Below are 23,106 nucleotides of genomic sequence, written 5' to 3' on the forward strand. Positions count from 1 at the left end.
CTTCTTGAGATTAGATTATTTCCTGGTACATTAGTGAAATTCCTTCCACAACTACGTAGTTGGTGCTAAATTTTCAAATCTATTAGTGAAAATACAATGGTATTTGTCACCTAAATTAATATTTTATTCCCCATATGGGCTGTCAGATGAGCTGTAAGAATCTGTTCATCTCTTATATTTGCTGGGAAATATAAGATGAGAAAATGTCTCTGTGAGAATTATCAATTCGTGGTACTATTTAGCACTCAGCAATTTAAGGGTCCCTAAACCTGACAACTGAGATGATTGATTAAAGTCTTTACATAGCTCTTCCCTTGAGAGATCTAAAGCAGGAGGAATTAAAGCATGCTATAGGAAATACCAAATGCATCGATCATTTGAATAGACCCAGAATGAATTTTTCTCTTCCTACTCCTTGGTCCACAATATTAAAACAAACTAAAAGGTTAAGCCCTGTATACATTTTTTTGGTCCATGTTTACAAGCTCATATGAAAGTTCAAATGCTTTAAAATGGTTTTGATGGAAATATTTAGCTTATGTAATATAAATAGGCTTAACCTACTTAAAGCTAGTTATTGTTGTTTTTAAAATTGCTTTATCACTATTATTGTTTTGTTACTCTCTTTTATTTACATCTGTCTTCTAGAGTTCAGATTTGTTGGTTTGTGTTCACATATTAACCTTTTTCAGGGCCTGACAGATCATGAATAACGCTCAGTAAAACTTTAGACAATTCATTTAACTGCTTCAGTGTCAATTTCATTAACTGTAAATGAGTATGTTGCAGCTGATCCCTTAGGAGAACGATTCTGAAATTGGAGGTGAGCTGACAGAAGAAAAGTGACTTTCAAATTACATTCCCCTCATGGCATCTGAGAAGATGTAACTATAGGCATGTATTGTGCATGGCTTCAAAGTAGAGAAAAGTCATAATCCTTTTTGAGTCCTTCATTGCTCTAAGAATTCATGATTTTGTGTTCATAATCCTTCCATGCTATTTCACCTCAACAAAACCAAAAGACTCAGTTTTACAAAACTAAGGTTACTTTGATCCTGTCAGTTGCCGAAGAAAGAGGCAGAAGCATTTTAAAATGTCGAAATTGAGATAAGTCAACAATTATGACTCCTATGTATTGAAGTAAGTTTTCTTCATTTTTATTCAAAAAGTAATTTTGCCTTCATATTAAGTAAATAGAGAAGTTTTTTTCCACGTACCTCAGAAAAATACAAAGGGTAGTTTCACTTTTAACATTTTTTAACCTTTTTTTAAACCTTCTTTCAGATAGCATACCTCCTTAAACACGTTGACTCACACCTCCCTATATATGCGTATGTGTGTGTGTGTATTTATTTTTATATATATTCTGTCATTAGTTTACTAATAAAAAAGCAAGTCAGACTTTGAAAAGTAAACTTCATGACTTGCTTTTTTTTTTTAAGCCTACTTATTTTATTCTAATCAAAGAAAAATACAAGCCATTTATTTTCAACATTCCTGGCTGCTTTTATCTTGACTATAATTGCCTAGTTTCCTTTCTGGCTGATCTATGGCTAGCCTTTATCTGGATGTTATTAAAGAATATAAATGCTCCGTAGAGCACCATAGTCTCAGCCAGAATATTTTCAGATTCTCAGCTAAAACGAAACAGAACCTAGTGGTTTGGCTGTTAAGTAAGTAGCTCAGATTTGTTGTTGGAATGTACAAGGACTCTAAATTCACTGTTGGTTGTTCCTGAGATGTAGCATTTGAAAAATAGCTTCGACTGTTTATGGATTATGGTCCTTGGGCACCAGATAGTGGATGTTGGAATGTATTGCAGAAAAGCTGATTAAAGTACTGGAGTCTCTAACAGTAAAAGTAGAAAGTCATTTGTAATACCTGTGCCTGACTCTGTCAGATGCACTTATACGTTTCCTTTAGACTTTGGTTTATCATCATCTTATCCATGCAGAAATAACATTTTTGTAAAAATGTGCCTTTTGGAGAAAACGTCAATAAGCTATACTTGATGAGAAGCGTATGTAAGTAGACCGATTTGAACTTTGAAAATTCCAAGTACTTTGCAGTTTTATTTTCCAACTTATTAGAGTCATATTTCACCATGACTCAGATTGTAGTAGTAGGTACTTCAGTTCCCAATTTTCATGTGTTTTGACTGTTAACCAGGGAATTTATACTTACCTCAAAATACAAACTATGTCAGAAGTCATTGTCTCTCCCCGTCCCCTACCTCTTGGGCCCCTTTTCTCCCCAGTGACAGTTCACTGAAGTAGAGTGTAATTACAAAACTTACACGTCTTGAAATATACTTTGCACTCCCCTTGTTAAGATATTTCAATTATGTCCTCGTTGGTTTTGAAATAAAGTTCAAACTTCTTAGAAAGTCATTCGTGACCTGTTCCTTCTCTGTCTCATGCTTGCTCACCCGTTCCCCTGCCATGTGTGTGTTTTCAGGTTTACAGACCCCCTATTTCCCTCCTCATTTCTTCTACTTTGGTTGCTTGCTTCTCCTTCACCCTTTTTCACCTGAGCATCACCTCACATTTTCCCTCTTCCAGGAAACCTTCTTTGAACCACAATTACCCTGTCTCTTATTAATCTCAGTTAGACTAGGCTTTAAGCTCTTTACAGCATTTCATAAGATTCTTTTCATACTCTACCAGAATCATGTGTTTGTCTGTCTCACTTAATAGACGAATATTCCTTGAGTTCAGAGATTATAGTAGTGTCTTTTGCAGTTTTGAATCTGACATATAGACCTTTCAAATAAATGTTTGTTGACAGACTGGCTTCTACAGATAATTTCATAATTTGACTTACTTTGCTCCTGATTCTTAAGGCATCTGAGAGTATGGGTTATGCCATTTTCCTCACAAGAAGCTTTTAAATTGACTCACTGACTTCCATATTGCCCCCTAAAATGTGTAGTAAAGGCAGGTCTTTGACTTTGGGAAGATAGGAACCTTATTGGCCGGGACATAACGTAATATAAATCTTAAAACTCAATTAGTTGAAGAATGTGGATGGAGTACAATATTTGGGAAATTGGAAAGACCCAACTCCATGATCATGAATAATGCATTCTAACTTATCCGTCTATATTGTTGAATCTGTGACTTTAGTGGTGTATAAAATTTCCTTAGGAGAGAAAAGATATTTAATAACTTATTCCTTATTTGAAAATAACTGTTTACAGTTTCCAGATTTTAATATAATCATAATCCGAGAAGCAAGACAAAATTTAAACTAAAAGAATATTTGCTAATGTTGGGTTATAGAATTTAAACACGGGCTTGGTTGTCCGTAGGTGTCTTTATATAGTATTTGCATCAATATTCTGCAATCTGTAACAAAATGGAAACAAAATGCAAAGAAATCCGTATTTATAAATGATAAGATTTTGGGGCGCCTGGGTGGCACAGCGGTTAAGCATCTGCCTTTGGCTCAGGGCGTGATCCCGGCGTTATGGGATTGAGCCCCACATCAGGCTCCTCCGCTATGAGCCTGCTTCTTCCTCTCCCACTGCCCCTGCTTGTGTTCCCTCTCTAGCTGGCTGTCTCTATCTCTGTCGAATAAATAAAATCTTTAAAAATAAATAAATAAATAAATAAATAATAAGATTTTTAAAATAACTTAAGCTTGATTCTTAGTAGAGTAACATTTTCATTTAATCTAAAATTTCATTTCTTCTTATATGAGTGTTTAATATTTGCTTTCATGTAATTGTTTGCTTAGACATTTTGTATAATTATTTCTTTCGTGATATAGCAAACTGAGTCAGCATATTAGAGCTGAATCATAGTCCTGGCTCTTCTTTTTATTTATTGAATGAACAAACACTGTATTATTAAAATTCCTTGTCCTTCAATTGAGCTTGCAAAAGAAGCTTATTGTTAGATCTGGAATACTCTAAGAAATTTGTATAGAAGGTTTTTAATTATATACCTTGTTTCAGTCTGTGATGTTTTAAAAAATAGAAGGGAGAAAAATTATCTACATCTCAGTAGTTGGCTATCTGCTTATTCTCAGAGACCCCAGCCTCCTTTTTAAAAATAATTTTAAGATTTCTTGTTTGTTAAAATTTGGGAATGAATTTGTATAAAGTGTGAAGACTACAGCATCTTAGAATATTATTGTCATTTAAGAATGTATTCACTGTTTTGGTTTTTGGAGCGCTGCCTCCAAGAGGTTCATAGCATTTGGTACGGAGTTCACGTATTTCTAGTCTACAGACCTACCCTATTGAGGCAAAAGCTTCATGATGCTGATATATTTTTTTTTTCTACTGCTATAATGCTCAGCAATGGCAATTAATTTTTTTTTGAGAAAACTTTCCATGTCATTACAAATAAAACTGAGTTTTTTTGAAGCCTAATAATTTGTACCTTTAAGAGCCACATTATTTTGCTTTTGTCTCAGAATGTATTATGCTTCACAAGTATACTGTGACAGCCTGAATAGGAAAGGGGGGAGGGGACATTGTCTTCAGCTGGCATGCTGTTATCAGAGGGAATGTGTTTCTGGACACGAGATTTAGCATTCATTGGTTGTCTGAAGAAAGCTATTTCATCTGAGGATTGGACAAGAAGCTGCGTCAATTTGCTGCCCGTCTCCAAGGCACTGGTGATGCTGCCTTCACAAGCTGGCTAACGTCACGGCTCCATCACCCAGCGGGGTGTGGACTCTCTTTTTCTGTTCTTCTCTATTTAATTCTGTATTTGCTGCCTACTGCATTTCTTAATCTGTCTTCTGCCAAATGCTAACAGCATGATATTTTGCAATCATCTAGGTGAATACAAGAAAGACGAACTCCTAGAAGCTGCTAGGTAAGTGATTCCATTCATTTTAAGTGAGTATAATGCATAAGGGAGAAAAGGGGGAGGGCAGGTGGAGGACTATAAAAATTATAACATGTTATTGTCTTGCTTGGATTTTACGTGATAATGCGGATAAGACCTTATACTCAGTCTCTGTATACTTTTATTTTACATGATTAGTATGTTAGATGATAGAGTTTTTCAACATGGTAAAGATTATAAGGTTAATTTTATTTGAAACATTTCTTAGGGTACCTGCAGATCTTAGTTGCCCAGCTTTTCCGATGATCTTCTTGGAGTATTTAAATACCTGTCTCTTCATTTTTCTGTGAAAATTTTTCTAACAAAGCTTGAATGGGGGCCATAAAGTAAATGTTAAAATTCTCATCTATTTTCTTTTGTTCTTGGTCATTTATAATTTAATTCATTAGCTTTTTTTTTATCATTTCGTATGTATTTTTAAGTCCAGTGTTTTAGATCACTTATCAGAATAAAGTTTGTTTGTAATTAAGAAGGTGACTTGATGCAGATAAATAAAACAAGTAAATAGAAAGCTACATTACCCAAGATGTACCACTGTATGATGAGTAACAGGAATTAATTAGTAATATAGTAATTTAATTGAATATACCAAAAGAGATCCATTGAGAACCATATACAAGAAATCAAAGCAAACCCATATTGTTTTCCACTCTTCTGAAAAATAACCATAAATATTCGTAAGAAGCTCTGTAATTTTATAGGAATTGACTCACTACCTTTTTACAGGAGTGGTAATGAAGAAAAACTAATGGCTTTACTGACTCCTCTAAATGTGAATTGCCATGCAAGTGATGGGCGAAAGGTAAGTTACTTAAAATATAATATCCTCCTTCAACAATTTCTTCTTGCTTTATACTGAAAAATTTTGAAGTTGGCATTTATATATGTGTATATATACACACATATATGTCCTATATAACTGTGTTTTTACTGGCATCTTTTGACCATAAAATGAAATGCTGCTGTATCTGTTATTGGCAGTTGTGACATATTCACAGAGCTGGTGAAGCATGGATTTTAAGCCTTTTCTCTTAAATGTCAGACACTGAGAGTTGTTTGTTAAATGGACCTGCAGCTTTGTCGGTGATTAAAATTATAACAACATGTATTATTTTCCATGTATGATCGTGGAAATTGGAAATATTTGTTTATGTCCTGTTTTTACCCGTCTTCGATAGGATATTTACATTTTTGATTTCCTATTTGGCAGAGGGAGATATGTTTGCTAGATACCAACATTTTTTCCATTTAGAGCTGAGAAAAATGCTAACAGTTTTTTAGGTATGTAACAGTCCAGGCTTTTTTGTTTATTGTTTCTTTAATTGACTAAGTTTTTATCACGGAATATTGAAAAAGATAGATTGAGAAAGAAAGAGTCTGCATTAATGTACAATTGTTATAAACGTAAGGCATATATATAAAATATACAGCTGGCATCTTCGTGATATGCTTTGTATTTTTGCAGATTATAGGCTGAGTTGTAACCCTTCACAGCCTCTGATAATTGACTGCAAAGTTTTGCAGGATTTACCTAATAGATACTGAAAAACAAAGCACTCTATACTGTAAAGTCTTTTTTAAAATGAGAGCTCATATCTTAATGTTTGAGGATAGATTTTGTATTTTAAAAACATAAAATATATGTAAAGTTACACCATAAATATTGAGGAAAATAATTTTGTGCCTAACATTTAAAGAATTAGTTTCTTTGAAATTATTTATAGTGAAAATGTGCTCTGGAAAACGTGAGGATGGATGGCACACCCCTTAGATACAATGTCTTTAGAGTGCTTCCACGTTTTTTTCCCATTCCAATGAAACCCATTTAATAGTGGCAAAGAATTGAATCCTCCCCTCAGAATATATGCTATTTGTTATTATAGCTGGCTTGTATATTGTGAAATATCATGTGGCCTAGTGAGCATTCAGTTTCTCTGGGTAATTTGGGGGAAAGACTTCTACTTTAATGGAAGGTTAAATTATGTATATTTCAAGCTATAAACTAGTAAAGATTTACTCATTATTATTGATGACTTTTGGGAGATGTTGTTAAATGATAACTGCTCATTTTTTTTCCTTCAGTTTTGAAGTTGCTTTGGGGATTTTAACATTCTTGAGTTACTTTGAGCTCCAGATTTTGTTTGGGTCCTCTCAGTAGATAAAGTGACTTTTATCACGGTGCAGAAAAGGGCCTTCTTAACTATAGTAAGTGTAGCTATGTCTTTATACAGAGCTTGTCTAGAGCCCAGCCGACGTCAGGTTTTCTTAGTCATTTTAATATTACAGAATTTTTGTGAGATTACTGTAGCAGGAGTCGATTTCCATCCCAGCCTCATTCTCCCATCCTCACCCTTATACCTTGCGAGATGCATGAGTAGCTCAGGAAATCATGATAATTAAAGAGCATGAGCACAGATAATTAACAAATTACCTCTTCTCCCTGCCTCACCCCCTGCATAACTGTATAGAACCCCTTTATTTTTCCTTCTCCCCAAAGGAGAATATACTTCCCTCATTCCTTTAGCTGGAACCAATGTATTCCTTACCCAGGTTCCTATGGCTCCTTTTCTGTATTACTCTATGGCATTTACCACAGAGATTTTTTCCTCTATTCATCCATTAGCTCTTTGTATTTTGCACTGGACCAAGCCCAGCACCTTGCAGGTAGCGGAATCTTAGGAGATGAATATGCTCCCTAATAAACATAATTTTATCCTCTGAGTGAAAAATCATCTGTGCTCTTTTCCATTTAGAAAATTAACTCAGAAGTATGTGAATAGGGGACTTTATGTTTTCTGTTATTGTATGTTATTACTAGTATTATTGTACTAATTTATTTTTAAGTTATACGATGAAGGAAAATTATATTTTTTAATGTATAGAACATTTTTAAGAACATGTTTCCTAAATTAATATACTGTAGGATTCATAACGTATGAATAATGCAGTAATTCTCCAAAATGTGTTCCTATACTTTTTTAGATTTTTAATTTGCTCAAATTAGATAGAAAAAGGAAATGAGACTTAAGCATTTACTGGGTTTTGGTGGTATGCATGTAACATAAAAAATCATTCACAATTGTGCATCAGTATGCAAAATGCAAATAAAATTTCATAATTAAAATTGAATTATGTTCATATATTAGATATTACCTTTGTTTATGGCACAGAGTAGTTCTTATTAAATGTGCCAGCTACAGTAAAGTCACAAAGTGGTAAATATTCTGGGTGCTAATGGAGATTGGGATAAGATCCCTTAGTTATGACAGTATCTTTTGTTTTCTTGCTATTGGTGTCAAGAAAATGTGTAAGCAAATCTAGCTGTGAAATTACAAGTCTGTCTTACATATTTAGTATTTTTTCAGGCCATTTGCATATGTTTATCTAGAATTAGGAAGTCAGGTTGTATATTAACAAGAGGATAAAGGTACTTTACATAGATAGTAAGTTGGGTATATAAAGTTTTATTTCTTAAATTTGCATTTGAGAACACAATGCAGAATCAAACTTATTTTTAAAGGGTTTCTAAATGACTCTGTTAATGCTTAAGTGAGTCCTTGCCTGTCTCTGTTTTTACTAGGATTCCTGGTTTGTAAATTTAAAAAGCCCATGGAAATGTCGATTTTGTAATATTTTTAGAAAAGAAATGCTCCTTATCGGTTAACTAGTAGGTGCAGAATTTGCCTTGATATATGTGGGGGTTTTAGACTGCAGCATTCCTTTTCAGCGCAATACGTGGGATTATACAATGACAATGTAACTTTTTAATAGTCTCTTAATTCTCTACTGTGACTTGGTGATTATCTAATTAGGTAATGTATGAGTGGTTAATGTTTTTATTTCCCGCAGACATTTGTTTTTCTAACTTGTAGAATTCTGAAAATAGTGAAGTACCAGTAAGGTTTGAAGTAATTTATGTTGTTATTTATGTATTTTACATGTAAATCAAAGTGGAGTTTGGCTACTTGAGAAATTTCCAGTTGTTTTTTACCCCAAAAAGCAAAGACAAAATTTGTTACAATATTTTCTTCTAACATGCCACTTTTGTACACTTAGATACACATTTAAATAACGGCCACTTTAGAAACATAGGGGCATAGATACAATTTATTCTTCAATCACTTGCCCATTATGATTAGACATAGCATTCTGTGATTCCTTATTTTGAATTGCAATGAAATGCAACTAGATCTTTCAAACAGATTGTTCCCTTTCTAGAATTCTTTTTTCCCTATGTTTTCAAACTTAGATTTGTTGTCCTTTATTCTCCCTTTAGAGTATTTTCTCTCAAGATCAGATGTTTTATTAGCAATCAGCCAAATAATTGTTTGATATGTAACTTTAAGGTGGTAGTGGTTTTTTGTTTTTCAATATTAATTTTCATAAGGATACCTTTATACAATGAATAAAAAAATATTTGAATACATCTCAAATTGTTCCAATATTTAGCCCTCTTCGGAGTTCTCTTTGGCCCCTCTTGTGTCATTTCCCTTTCTTGGCTGCCTTTATCTCCTTCCAAAATAAATGTCCTACATCTGTCCCCTCCTTGCGACAAGGAAATAGATTGGAGTTGGGCATTACTGTACGTGCTGCTAAGTAGGAATGTGTATCGTCGCATGTGTGTACTGTGCCTATCGCTATGATTGTTTGTCACCAAATAATGAAAGTAACAAATATTTGGTTGGTAATTTATTTTTATAAAGTATTCAGTGTAATTTCTGGTATCTTAGGTTTCTTTCTGCTCCTTTCATTCATTCAGCCAGCACTCAGTTACAGTGTATAGTTCACTGTGCTAAGTGACATGGGAGATGAATATGTGTTTAATGATATTGGTTCACAAGGACCTCAACACCTGATAGAATGATTAAGACATTATCCTGTATGTTGAAGCTAATGCTCAAAAAAAATGTATGATTCTTTTTGCTGTCATACAATTATAAAGTGTAGATTTAAGGTTTTTTTTTTTTTCTTTTGGCCCCTTTATTTTAAAGCATTAGTACTTAGACGTGGATGCTCTTTTCTAAGAAACCACAAATTTAGATGAACAGGCAGTTGGAGGAGCATGATTTAAACTCAGAAACATTAACTGAAGGATATCTTTAAATGTCAGACTGCTGTGTAAATGTTTGCTTCCATAAAACAGTTAATAATGAATAAGATTCTGGAAACAGAAAAGTAAAGTGTTTGAAAACTATTTTTTAATAGAGATCAGTCAGAAATAAAGTAGAATTTAGTGCCACCGTTGAAGATACCCATAAAAGAATTATTTAGCTGAGAGAGCAAATAGACTCGGAGGTCAGACAGACTGGGTTCTGTTCTCTCCTGTTCCTCTTTCTAAGTGTGTGACCGTGGCTCTACAGTTTTCAATGTATTCATTTGTAAATGGAGATAATCATACTCATTCCACAAGGTGTTTGAGAGGATGAAGTAAAATAATGTGATTAATGTATACCATTGTAGCACATAGTAGAACCTCAATAAATTAGATCCCTACTCCTTTGATACATGTTTTTGAAGCTTTTGGACATATTTAGAATGGACATATATATATATAGTTTTGAGTACTCCAGGGTTCCCCCACTTCTCCATGGAAATTGTCTTTATTATCCGAGCTCAGTCACAGATATCATTTGGATAAAATGTATGTTACCAGGTAGTCTACGAAGCATATAATTGAATTAAATCTTTTGGAGCTTGGTGTTCACCACCCTCCCAAAACATCACATTTAATAAATTAATTTGTTTATATTAACAGTTTATAAATTCAAGAACACGTTTTTAAGATATATATATATATAAAAAACCATTTTAAGCCTGTATTTATTAAAACTTAATATCTGGCTGAAAATAATGTCACAGTATTCATTTGAGTTCCATAAACACACCCAATGAAGCACAAAGAATATATAAGATTAGTGAACTTTCTTTTGTATTTACATTTGAGTTTTAGGGTTATATACATTTGTTTTATTGTAATATAGAATTTCCCAGTATTCTTGATTAATAGCTCCCTCCCTCCATGTGAGTCTCCACCAAATATCATGTTTGACCAGGATTTAAACAGCCATTATATGGTAGATTGTTACCTTGAAGACCTTTCAAATGAAACCATGCCTCTCGTTATTTATGCTTTGGTCTAGTTCCTTCCTATACTGACTTTGAGCTAAGCCTGGGACTGCTCTGATGAATGAAATAAAGCAGAAGTGGTGTTAGGCCACTTTCGGGACTAGCTCCTGAATTGACCAGGCAGCCACCAGTTTAGTGCTTTTGGAATGCTTTCTTTTTGAACCCAGCTGCCATGCCATAAGGCAGCCCAAGCAGCCACATGGAGGCCTCTAGCCAGTGACCCACCTGAGCTCAGTTAAGTCTCTAAGTGACTCATTGTCCAGGCATCCCAGACATTGTAGCCTCAACTGAATTCCCAGTTTAGCTTCCAGGTGACATCAGCCATCCCTAGCACCCTAGCCCATACCGTGTAGCGTAGAGGAACCACCCAGGTAAGCCACCAGTTTGGGGTGTTATCTAGTAAAGATAATTGAAATACCCATACTTTAAGAAAATATGACTCAATGCTTACTATCTTTTGGGCAGGAAAGATTACATCTTTTCTCAAGTGAATTATTGAAAATGGCTCTTTCATAGCTATAAGGAAGAGTTAAGTGAAGATTTAAAGATAAATTTCCAAATATATTTATTTCTTTAGATATGTTTAATTATTTTGAATTTATATCTTACAGTTTAAATTCTTTTCCCTCTTGGAATGCAAAAATTAATTTCATGTGCTTTTTTGGGGAGTTGCTCATAGTGTTATGGGAAAAAGCAGGAGTTTGAAGCTAGAAGACCCAAGTTTTAAGTTAAAATTATTGCTAGGCAAGATTTGTCATATCTCTGAGTTCTCCGTTTTTTTTTTTTAAAGATTCCTTCCTTTCTTTCTTTCTTTCTTNCCAAGTTTTAAGTTAAAATTATTGCTAGGCAAGATTTGTCATATCTCTGAGTTCTCCGTTTTTTTTTTTTTTTAAAGATTCCTTTCTTTCTTTCTTTCTTTCTTTCTTTTTCTTTCTTTCTTTCTTTTCTTTCTTTCTTCCTTCCTTCCTTCCTTCCTTCCTTCCTTCCTTCCTTCCTTCCTTCCTTCCTTTCTCTCTCTCTCTCTCTCTCTCTCTCTCAGAAAGAATGTGAGCCAGGGGTAGGGCAAAGGGAGAGAGAGAAAGAATCTCAAGCAGACTCAGTGCTTAGCGCAGAGCCCAACTCGGGGCTCAATCTCATGACCTTGAGATAATGACCTGAGCCGAAATCAAGAGTCAGATACTCAACTGACTGAGCCACCCAAGCGCCCCAGAGTTCTCCATTTTTTAGCCTATAAAATGAAGGGTTTGGGCCATATGACCTCTAAAATACCTTTAAACTCCAACATTTTAAGATCATAATGTATTTTGTTATTTTTCTCATTAGAGTTAGTAGCAATTACCAGGCATACAGAATTAGATTATGTGAGGATGTATGGAGCCACACTAGATAAGACACCCCTGGAGTCCGGAATAAAGTTTATATAGAGCCTTATTTCCTTTAAGAAAGTGTTAGCGTTACCTGAGGGCCCATGCCTGGCTCTCTATGGCCTTTTGTGGCCTTTATCATCCTCTTCTGTTCTTGGCAAATCTTGGTAGATGAAAAGTCGTATACCATTTTTTAATTTCCAACATTTATGGACCATAGTTCAGATGTTACTTGGGATTACAGGAAGGTCAAAATGCCATAAGTCTGCATTAGGGAACTCTTCAAGTACTTTACGTTTAATTATATATCTAATCGCTTCTTTAAAGTACATCTTGCTGATTAGTGCATGTCTTACTGCAGTGCAGAAATCCCTTAGAGCAAGTTTTCTTGCCTACTTATGATGGAATATATTGTATAAAATCTTTATGCTTGTGTATATTTGTTTTGTAACAATAAGGGCTTGAAAATGTCTTTTTTATTTTTCATTAGGGAATCGCTTCTACTAAAACAGTCTCGATTTTGTCAAGCATGACATTTCTACTGGTTAGGGTAATTAGTACCCATGCCAACTGTGCTCTGTTTCTCTCTTTGAGAAAAGAGGTTTTAGTAGAAGGGACCTGTGTTAAAAAGCAGGTGGTGAAACAGGAGTTCATTTTAGCTCTGCTTAGCCACCCTCCTCCTAACTTTGGTTTCTCCTACAGCCAAATCCAAAAAGCATGTTTCCCACAGTTGTCAACAGTAGACAGTTACCAGTTGAGGGATAGAAAAGGAGTGAGTACCAAATCATTCTGCTGTGAGTATGATTCATTACTAAAATTTGATTTAGAAGCCTGGTTACAAAAGTGACGCTCAAGAGTATTCTTTCAAAATGGCAAGAATCTAAGTTTAAAGTGCTCTTTCTGCCTCTACAAGTAAAACTTCATAGGGTACAGCAGATTACAGCTGCAGCATTCACTTGAAAAACATCCACCCGGCAGAGTGGCAAGGGCAGAGGATGTGGAAGAAACACACCCAAGGAGCTGCAGTGTTACTGCCGATGTCCAGGTTCTGTGGTTGAATGGGATAGTGGGCAGTTGTTATTAACATGTTTTTATGTATCAGTTACTACCTGATGAAGATATTTAAAAATAGCCCTATAATGATTATGATTTGATATAATCTCTTTGGTTTAAACTGTTGGGTTAACGTCAGTTAACAGTAGAGTATTCAAAAAAAGTTCTTAAATCCTTTTAGTGAAGGGTGAACCTTAGTGGGTAAGAAGACTTGCTTAGGGGCAAAGAGAAGTCTGATTTCAGAAACTTCTGGCCTGGTGAGAAGCAGCAAAAAGGGAAGAGTTAATATGGACTTAAGAACTTTGAGATTATCCATAGCTTTGAATGAGCATTATTAGGAACTGTGGTCTGGCCATAATATAAAACCAATATGAACTGTTAATTTCTTAACTCATTTTGTACCAGTTACCTGGTATCCTAGCTCAGGTTGCCATACCACAGGTGGCTTAAACAACAGAAATTTATTTCTCAATTCTGGAGGCTGGGAAGTCCAAGATCAAGGTTTCAGCATGGTTACTTTCTCATGAGGGGCAGTCCTGGCTTGTGGAGAGCTGCCTTCTTGCTGAGAGAGAAAGCAAGCTTTTGGATGTCTGTTCTTTATAAGGGCTCTAACCCCATCGTGAGGACTGCACTTCATTACCCTATCTAACCCTTCCTACCTCCGTAAGGTCCTGTCTCCAAATACCACCACATTAGGGTTAGGGCTTCAACATATGAATTTGCCAGAGTGGGCATGGACCCAAAACACTCAGGCTATAACACCTGGTTATTTTCGTATCACTACCTTTTTTAAAAATACTTCTTTTCTAATAATTTCTTAGGAGGCCTGCTTCCCTTTCCCCCTTGCATGTTCATCCATTTACTTACTTACTCAATTAAATTAGAATTATAAAGGAAAATTTCTAAAAGAATCAAGAATCCCCATAATATGCTTTTTTTAAAAAGATTGTTTTCAGTGACTAATAAGAAAATGTCTTTCTCTACTAAGAATAGCATTGGTAGTAAAACTTCAGAAACAACGCTATGAATACCATGTGTAATTATTTGCAATGCATATTTGGGTAGCCAAATTAGGAAACTTGAAAATAGACAAACTCTAAAATATAAAATGTTTCATATATTGATTTTCCTTTTTTGAAGATAGTAAGATGATAAAACCCTACTCTGAGTACCCAAAAAATGCCCATTAAAGTAATGTCCTAGTTTCAGAGAGGGTTTAGTACCTCTTAGAACAGGGAAGGGGGCTCTGGGTAGGGAACAGAAGTAGAGCCCTCTGCTCTTGGCTAGTTTTGGCTGCCAGATTCACATACACAAGCTCAGAAACAACAAGGACTTTATCACTGAAGGAACTCTGAGGTGATAGCATATCTCCCAAGTCCTGGAGCTCTTACCATTAAAACCTGCTACAGGAATTTCTCCCAGTTTACACAGTTAAAATGACTATTTAATAATCTAACGGGGAATGATTCCCTCATAAATAATCTTTAGATGTAACTTGTGTCCTGTTTCAAGAATAGGTCAACTATCTGTTGAAAGTTAGAGTCTTTGATGTTTAGATTTTAAAACCTGAGACTGTGAATACTAATCATAAAAAGGAATTCATGTGAGGTTTGAGTTGTGTGAAAACTTTTCTGCTTAAGGTATAAAGCATGAGGTTAGTATCAGACATGAAACCTGGTTTCCAGAAAGTCTGCCAGCTGTTTCTCATTAAACAATGCAAAATTAATGTTGCACCTTCTGAGAGTGCTAAGCATTCTTTTTTTTTTTTTTTCCCCTTTCCCATACAAACCCAATGAGAGGAAGCTAGAAACTCATTTTCATGCATACATTTCAATTCTGCTGAATCCGAGGCTGGAAAAGAGAAAAACAAATTTCTGGCTGTTGAAGAATCCCCTTGGAGTTTCCATCATGAGAACGTTAAGTTAAAATTGAATTAAGTTGGCATTCAGAACTTTATTCTCACAAAGATTCCTCTGTGGATTTCCTGTTCTTTCTTGTATGCTCCTTTCCTTTCCCCTCTCCTTATCTTCCCAATACATGCACTTAAAATAAAGATAGTCCTTTATGGTCTCAATTTAAAAATAAATTTTTACTATATAAGGCAGCTGAAGAATAGAAACTTTATTTTATAAGATTTTTCATAAATTCTACAAATTTTCAAATTCCTTAGGTTCCTTCCTAAAGATGCCATGTGTTACTTTGGAAGAATATCTTCTCTGAGGCTGGAAAATAGCAATCATATTTACCTCTGTTCATGTAGCCTATCTAGAATTCAGAGAATCTTATTTGAAGGAGAACTTAAATGGCAGTTAGTCCAACCGCCCAGTGTAGTGTTGGAACCTTCCCTATGAGAACTCTGACAGATTGACATCTGGCTCTGCTTAAATACATTTTTTTTAAAAAAATGAGAGCTCACTGGTTTGAATCAGACCGTATCTGACTTAGTGCTGAACTAAGGTTGTACACATTAGGGAGATATTTTGACTTAGCCAGAGGGTAACCAGGAAGGTATTCAGGAAATTATTCTGGAAAAACCAGTTGAGGCAACTACAGGGGTCTAGTTCAAGAGACCAAATGACTATCTGTTAGAGAGATGTAGAAAAACCCGGCACAGGGCGCCTGGGCGGCTCCGTCGGTTAAGTGTCTGCCTTCAGCTCAGGTCATGATCCCAGGTCCCGGGATCCGGCTCCCTGCTCAGCGGGGTGCTTGCTTCTCCCTCTCCCTCTGCCTGCCTCTCCCCCTGCTTGTGCGCTCTCTCTCTCTCTGTCAAATAGATAAATAAAATCTTTAAAAAAAAAAAAACCAACAATCCAGCACTAGGAAAGATGCAGATAAATTGTCTTATCCAATTTCAATTTCCTGTTACTCTTTTTTGTCCTCTAATACTTACTATTCTAAGACAACTCTTGTTAAGCCCTACGTTTCAGGGGTGCTCATCCAGCGGGATGGTCACACTCTCATCATTCCTGGGGTTGCACATATAGTACCCATGGGGTACTACTATGAGGTAGCCAGAGCTACCAACGTGATCCCTGCCCAGCAGGAGTTACTCTTCCTGCCACTCTGCCGTGGTAGTCCATTTCTGAACACGGTATCTAGCACCTGAACCCCCAGCCGGAGGAAAAGAAGGAAAGCAGAATGGGGGTTCTGAGGTCAGGCTGTCTGGATTTGATCTCTAACTCTCCTGTTAACTTGCTGTATTAATCTCCCTGTTCCTCGGTTTCGCCCTTTATATGGAGATTATAATAGTTTCTAGCTCTGGTAATCAGTATGTAAAAGTAAATACAAGTAAATACAAGTTAATACATTATAATACATTTTGAAAAGTGCTTGGTACCTAGAAAGTCCCTAGTAGATTTTAGCTATTATTTTCAATAAACTTTGTATTTTCACAATGTTTTCATATCTTCTATTTCATTTTAGCCTGAAAATAGCTCGGTGAAGAAACTGGTATGATTGTTAGCTAACTTCCCCTATTACAGAGACTGTGACTGAGAAACATTAATATGTTAAACACTCTTACGTTCTAGGAGTGGTGTCATGTCTATTGTTGTAAGTAATAGTCCTGATATAGTCCACTGTGATGAGGCCGTATATGTGTTTAGCTCAAGGTACTGTGCTTTAGAGAACCATTGATCAGGAGGCCCAGGACCAGAGGAAAAGATTGGAAGAGAAAACATTACAGTAGGAGGATCGAGTAATGTGTAGTCTGTAGAAGAAACAAGTTAAAGGAGACCTAGTTTTTGAAAAAGGTATGAATAAAATATCTTTTTATTTTTTTTTAAAGATTTAATTTATTTATTTGACAGAGATAGACAGCCAGCCAGAGAGGGAACACGAGCAGGGGGAGTGGGAGAGGAAGAAGCAGGCTCCTAGCGGAGCAAGGAGCCTGATGTGGGGCTCGATCCCAGGACTCTGGGATCACACCCTGAGCCGAAGGCAGACGCTTAATGACTGAGCCACCCAGGGGCCCCAAAATATCTTCTTAGAAAAGTTTTATTTCTACTTGGGTTCATCAGTTTTCATTCCCCAGATAGTTTTTTTTTTTTAATTCTCTTTATAAAAGCCCAAGAATTGAGAAACTTCAAGGAGATTGTCTAATCTTCATTATGGTACTATTTTAAATCTCCCTGAAAATACAGGCATCAGTGATAAGTATTTCTGTGGAAATACATATGCCCATATTGATTCTCTAGCTTGCAAGTTGTTTTGATTTTGATTAAAGTATCACTGTCTCAAAGAACTTCTTAAGTATACCTAGCAAGCAGATTAATCATGTCTCTCTGCTTGAAAGAAATTTAATGAGCTCTGATTATGTGGTTATTATATTTTCCTGGGAATTTTATATTAATGGCTGATAATAGTATTTTATTTGTAGAAGGGGTAATACTGATCTGTCTTAATCAAATGATAAGTTTAAATGAGGTGTTTTTTGGTTAAGATAGCCAGAGCACAGGGAACAACCTGACTATCCACTTCTAGACAATGAGTAAATAATCATGGTATAGCTACACAGCGGAAATACCATATAAGGAATAAGATAAACTTATATATACTAATATTTTAAAAGAAAAAAAGCAAATTGCAGAAGAGTATAATATGATCCATTTGTGTGACTAAAACAACAGCAAAAAAACCTCAGAAAAACATGTTCATGTACATCGAAAAAAAATCTCAGATGATACTTGTGCATCTATAAACAGTGGTTGCCTTCAGGAAAGGGGTTTGTTGAACTAGAGGAAGAAGTAGAGAGAACATTTTATTTTTTTTAGAGGGAATACATTTTTATAGTATAAAAGGGAATTCTATTGGGGAGGAAATGGTGAGTAAAGGTAACTGATAATTGAGACCATTTAAAACTGAGAAAATACATATGTAATACCTCATTTTTGGAACCATATCTGAAAGTATGTTTTTATTAAAAAAAAGTGGAAATAAGTATTGGAATTTTTAAGTGTAACGATCTTCTGTTTGTTTGTATATACTTTATAAAAAGATGGCAGGAAGTTAAAATTACAAGGATGATATCTGGAATTCACAGGTCACAGAGGTAGTAATTGCAAAACTGATGGTACACAGAGTAATCATATCACAAAGAGTAGGATATCCAGACATAATATGTGCCCTGATAAAATGCTGTATGAAGTATTGTCTGTGAAGTATTCTTGCTAAAGAAGTTTCACATTTAAGAGGAAGTTGCGATTTACATGAAACACAGGAAATAGAGATAGGCACAAGTGAAATCATCACACAGGAAAGGGAACAGCTAACAAGGTCTCTTCAACAAGTCAGGATCGTGCAAAGAGAAAAAAGGAGAGATGAAGACCATCGTAGATGTAGGGAGACTGAATGGCACAAGAACCAAAAGAATTGATGCTGACATCCAGCGAACCAACTTTAAAAAGTTGTTCAGACAATTAGGAAAGGTGCTTTATATGGTTAGTAGATGGATTTACCACTATTTTGTTAAGTGGAATAACTTTGGGGTTTTAAACGAAAATGCTCATAATTTTTAGAGACATCTATGGAAATATGTAAGAGCGAGGTGTTAACAGTGTCTTGAATTTGCTTCAGAACACTTCATTGGGAAAAATAAAAGATAAAAAAAGAGATGGCAGATGCCAGTGTCACCAAGTCTTAATAATTAATGATGCTTCCATGTGTGTTCAAGTGCTGAAAAGATCATGAAGTTTTACCTGATGAAGCCATTTTTGTAACTGTAGCAAGAGCAAGAGGCTGGAGGAAGAGCTTGAATAGTATGTGGAGCTTGTATGGACTGAGAAAGACTACACTTGAGTCTTTTAAAGGAATTGTTTAAATGGGAAGAGAAGTATCCTTTGTTATCTCTTGAGCCAACTTTTAATAGGATTCTTTTCCTAGTTTGGCAGAGGAATAAGCCTTTCTTTATTCAGAATGTCTGTGTGCCCTTGCACGTAGGCACACACATACAGACACACACACAATTTTCTGACTTGGGACAGCTCCAGGAACCAGGAAACTCATTGAGCATTAAGCTAGAGTAGGGTGACCAAGCATCCCCGTTTGCCTGGGATGAATGGGTTTCCTGCGACCAGGAAAATCTTGGGCAAACCAGGATGAGTTAGTCACTGTAGTCTGGAAAATTCCAGAGGATTTGATTGAGGTCAAACTGGGCCTTTATTGTAATGAAAACCAAAATACACTGTATATCACGAGGTTGGATAACTTTCTGATGACTTACAAACATCACTCAGGCCTGTGTTGAAATGTAGGTGTAAATCTTTCACACAAATTTAAAGTCAAATTCACCAAACAGGGTTTTTCGTGTCCTCTGTTCAGTGCCCTACTCAATATAAGGTACTGTGTTAAGCCTTCAAACATAAAATTAAGATATATTTTCTGTTCTCATGAGCTCAGGGTAGATTAGAGGAGATAAGTAAATAATTACTGTATGTTATTTCATGACAAGTGTTACAGTAAAAGATTGTGGGAAATAGTTTTAGGACCAGTCTTTGACAATCTTTTTTGTATTTTATTTGCAAAATATTGTCCAAAGACAGAACAAGAGGAGAAGAGATAATTATTTGGAGTATTGGTATTTTATCTATTTTTTTTTAAGATTTTATTTATTTATTTGCCAGAGAGAGAGAGCGAGAGAGCACAGGAAGGGGGAGCAGCAGCAGCAGGCAGAGGGAGAGGGAGAAGCAGACTCCCCGCTGAGCAGGGGATCAAGTCACTGCATCGATGTAGGACTTGATCCCAGGACCCTGGGATAATGATCTGAGCTGAAGGCAGATGCTTAACGGCCTGAGCCACACAGGTGTCCCAAGGAGTGTTGGTATTTTGGAATCTCATTTTAAAATCTTATCTAAGGAATGTCCCAAAGTGTGTGCTTTATAAAAATGGAGTAACAAAGTCTTAAGAAATTAAGAATTAATTTTTATATTTTATGCTTTTTAGATGAACAGTGTTACAAAGATTGGGATATATTCTGTATGGTAATGGTTAACTCCGAAGTTTTCTCAGTAATACCAGATCAAGGAATGCTTTCCCCTGTACCCAGCAGTCTTTTGTGAGAGAGCAATGTGTGTTTTGTGTAAAAATGTAAATGCTGTAATTCCTCTGGGATTGACTATGTGTAATAATACATTTAAATCTTAAGACACGGTTATCATGATTTCTTTGCTCGATGGAAAAAAAAAGATTTAGAAATTAAATTTTGTGTTTTGGGCACATAATACTATATAGGTCTTTGAAAGCTGATAGCTCTCTTATGTATCCATAAGATTCTTTTTTTGTTGTTTTTTTTTTGTTTTTTAAAGATTTTATTTATTTATTTATTTGACAGAGATAGAGACAGCCAGCGAGAGAGGGAACACAAGCCAGGGGGAGTGGGAGAGGAAGACGCAGGCTCCTAGCGGAGGAGCCTGATGTGGGGCTCGATCCCATAACGCCTGGATCACGCCCTGAGCCGAAGGCAGACGCTTAACGACTGTGCCACCCAGGCGCCCCTCTTTTTTTTTTTTGATATTTAACCCTCAGGACTACTTTGTCTTTCGTTGTTGTTTGGATTTGTTAAGAAGTCACATGTGAAATTAAATTTAAGTGGGAGAGGGGCACCTGGGTGGCTCAGTCATTAAGTGTCTGCCTTGGCTCAGGGCGTGATCTTGGGATCCTGGGATCGAGCTCCATATCGGGCTCCCTGCTCTGCTGGGAGCCTGCTTCTTTCTCTCCCACTCCCCCTGCTTGTGTTCTCTTTCTCGCTGGCTGTCTGTCTGTCAAGTGAATAAATAAAATCTTAAAATAAATAAATAAATAAATTTAAGTGGGAGAATATTTTGTTACTGGTAGGCCTTTAATTTTTTCAGAAGATATTTCACTTATTAGTACAATATGATTCCCAGTCATTTCAAATAATTAGTAATTAGGGCATTTGAGGCATGTGGAGTGAACCAGGGGGAGTGGAGTAAAAGATGAGGTTGGAAAGTTGGAGAGTGGTACTGGGAGAGGTTTTTTTATGGCCTTCTACATCGTTCTAGAGACTTAGCTTTTACTTAGAGTGAGATGAGGAGCCATTGGAAGATTCTGAACAGAGGACTGGTATACCTAACTGGTATATTTTAACAGGATCACTACTACTATGTTTCATGGACTCTGAGGGGATCAGGCTGGAAGCAAGAATGTCAAGTAAAACGCTGTTGCAATTCAGCCAGCTGAGAGAGGATGGGGACTTAGACCAGGCCGGTGGCAGAGAAGTGATTGGATTCTGGAGATATTTTGGAGATAGTGCCAACAGAAATACTCTCACTGCAGTGAGCATACTGTGTGAGAGAAAGATGGTAATCAGGAAAAACTCGAAGTTTTTGACCTAAGTAATGAAAAGGATAGAGTTGCTATTAACAGCAGTAGGAAATTGTTCGTTGTAGGTTTTGGAGGGAATAGTAGAAGCTCACTTGAGGGCGTGATAAGCATGAGATGTCTCCTGTATATCCTTGTGGTGGTGTCAAATAGGAAGTTAGATTATGAGAGTTGGGAGTTCAGCAAAGAGGACTGAGCTGGAGATATATTTGAGGAGTTGTCAATGTATGAAGTTTATTTAAATCCGCAAGACTGCATGAGATCACCAAAGGAATGAGTATAGATACTGAAGAAAAGAGATTTAAGGGCATAGTCCTGGAGTACTCCAATGGCAAGAAAATGAGGAGCGACCAGAAAAAAAGACTAGGGAGTAACCAGCGAAGAAGGTCTTGGTGTCCTAGATACCAAGGAGAAAAATAGTTCAAGGAGGAAGTGATCAGCTCTGTCAATAGCTAAATAAGGTGAAGACTGATAAATGACCACTAAGAAATAACTTCTAAGTGTGTAAGACACTTAATAAGGTGATAATAAGTAGTAAGTACTATTTGTCGTGCTTTTTCTGTGTGTTACTGTTTTAGGTGCTTTATACGGTTTTCTGTCATCCATAAAATAGCCTTAAATGGTAGGAATTACAATTCTCATTTTGCAGACGTTGTAAAGCAAGGCTCCAAGACACTGAGAAATTAGTCCAAAGTCGTATGCCTTATAAATTTGCCAAGCAAGAATGCAAACCCCAAATGTAAAAGCCTTTATTCCTTTCCTCATATTGTGCCACCTGGACTTTTAAGGTTGCAGCCACAGCTCTTGAACAAGGCTGTCGGTTGTCACTATTTTCACTCTGCATGTATGTGTAAGGTAAGTTAAAGCTGTCTTACATGCTTTATTCTGTGCTGCAAATCTATATCATAAAAGGCAAGGATAAATATATATGTTTGTTTTTTCTTATGGCCTGATTCCAAGAAGAAAACTTTGGATTATGAGATTTCCTTAAGTAAGAATTCTTTTTTCTATAAACATTTTACAATATGAAATATCAGCCATAACATTCTCTTAAGAAGAAAAAAGTAGTTTTTATATTTGCAATTGTTCCATACTTTATCACTCCTCATGCTTGGCTTTTAAAATATTCCAACGAAAATCTGTTTTAAGAATAAACCTAGGATGTGCAAACTGGTGGTGATTGCTGGCCTGTGTGTGATCATGTCTTAAATGTTTGCTTCTTGTGTTTACTAGTTTACAACCACCACAGAATTATCAAGTAATGTGTGAATATTTTACAAATGGGTCTGCTTGATTTCTTTCAAAGCCTACATTACACTGTGTTAATTATCCTAGCATTCAGAAAATTACTTTTATCATTACTT

The 23,106-nt window shown here is 35.9% G+C and overlaps 1 protein-coding gene across 1 annotated transcript in view; it reads left to right on the forward strand.

Annotated features, from left to right (window-relative positions):
* Nucleotides 1-23,106, forward strand: part of TNKS (tankyrase) — a 206,950-nt gene that overhangs the window by 108,310 nt on the left and 75,534 nt on the right. The window contains exons 4-5 of the mRNA XM_002928843.4: nucleotides 4,793-4,829; nucleotides 5,589-5,664. Of these exons, the coding sequence (XP_002928889.1) occupies nucleotides 4,793-4,829; nucleotides 5,589-5,664 (113 nt within the window). The remainder of the gene's footprint in view (nucleotides 1-4,792; nucleotides 4,830-5,588; nucleotides 5,665-23,106) is intronic.

This window comes from Ailuropoda melanoleuca, chromosome 18 (genome assembly GCF_002007445.2).
Source record: "Ailuropoda melanoleuca isolate Jingjing chromosome 18, ASM200744v2, whole genome shotgun sequence".
Lineage (NCBI taxonomy): Eukaryota > Metazoa > Chordata > Mammalia > Carnivora > Ursidae > Ailuropoda > Ailuropoda melanoleuca.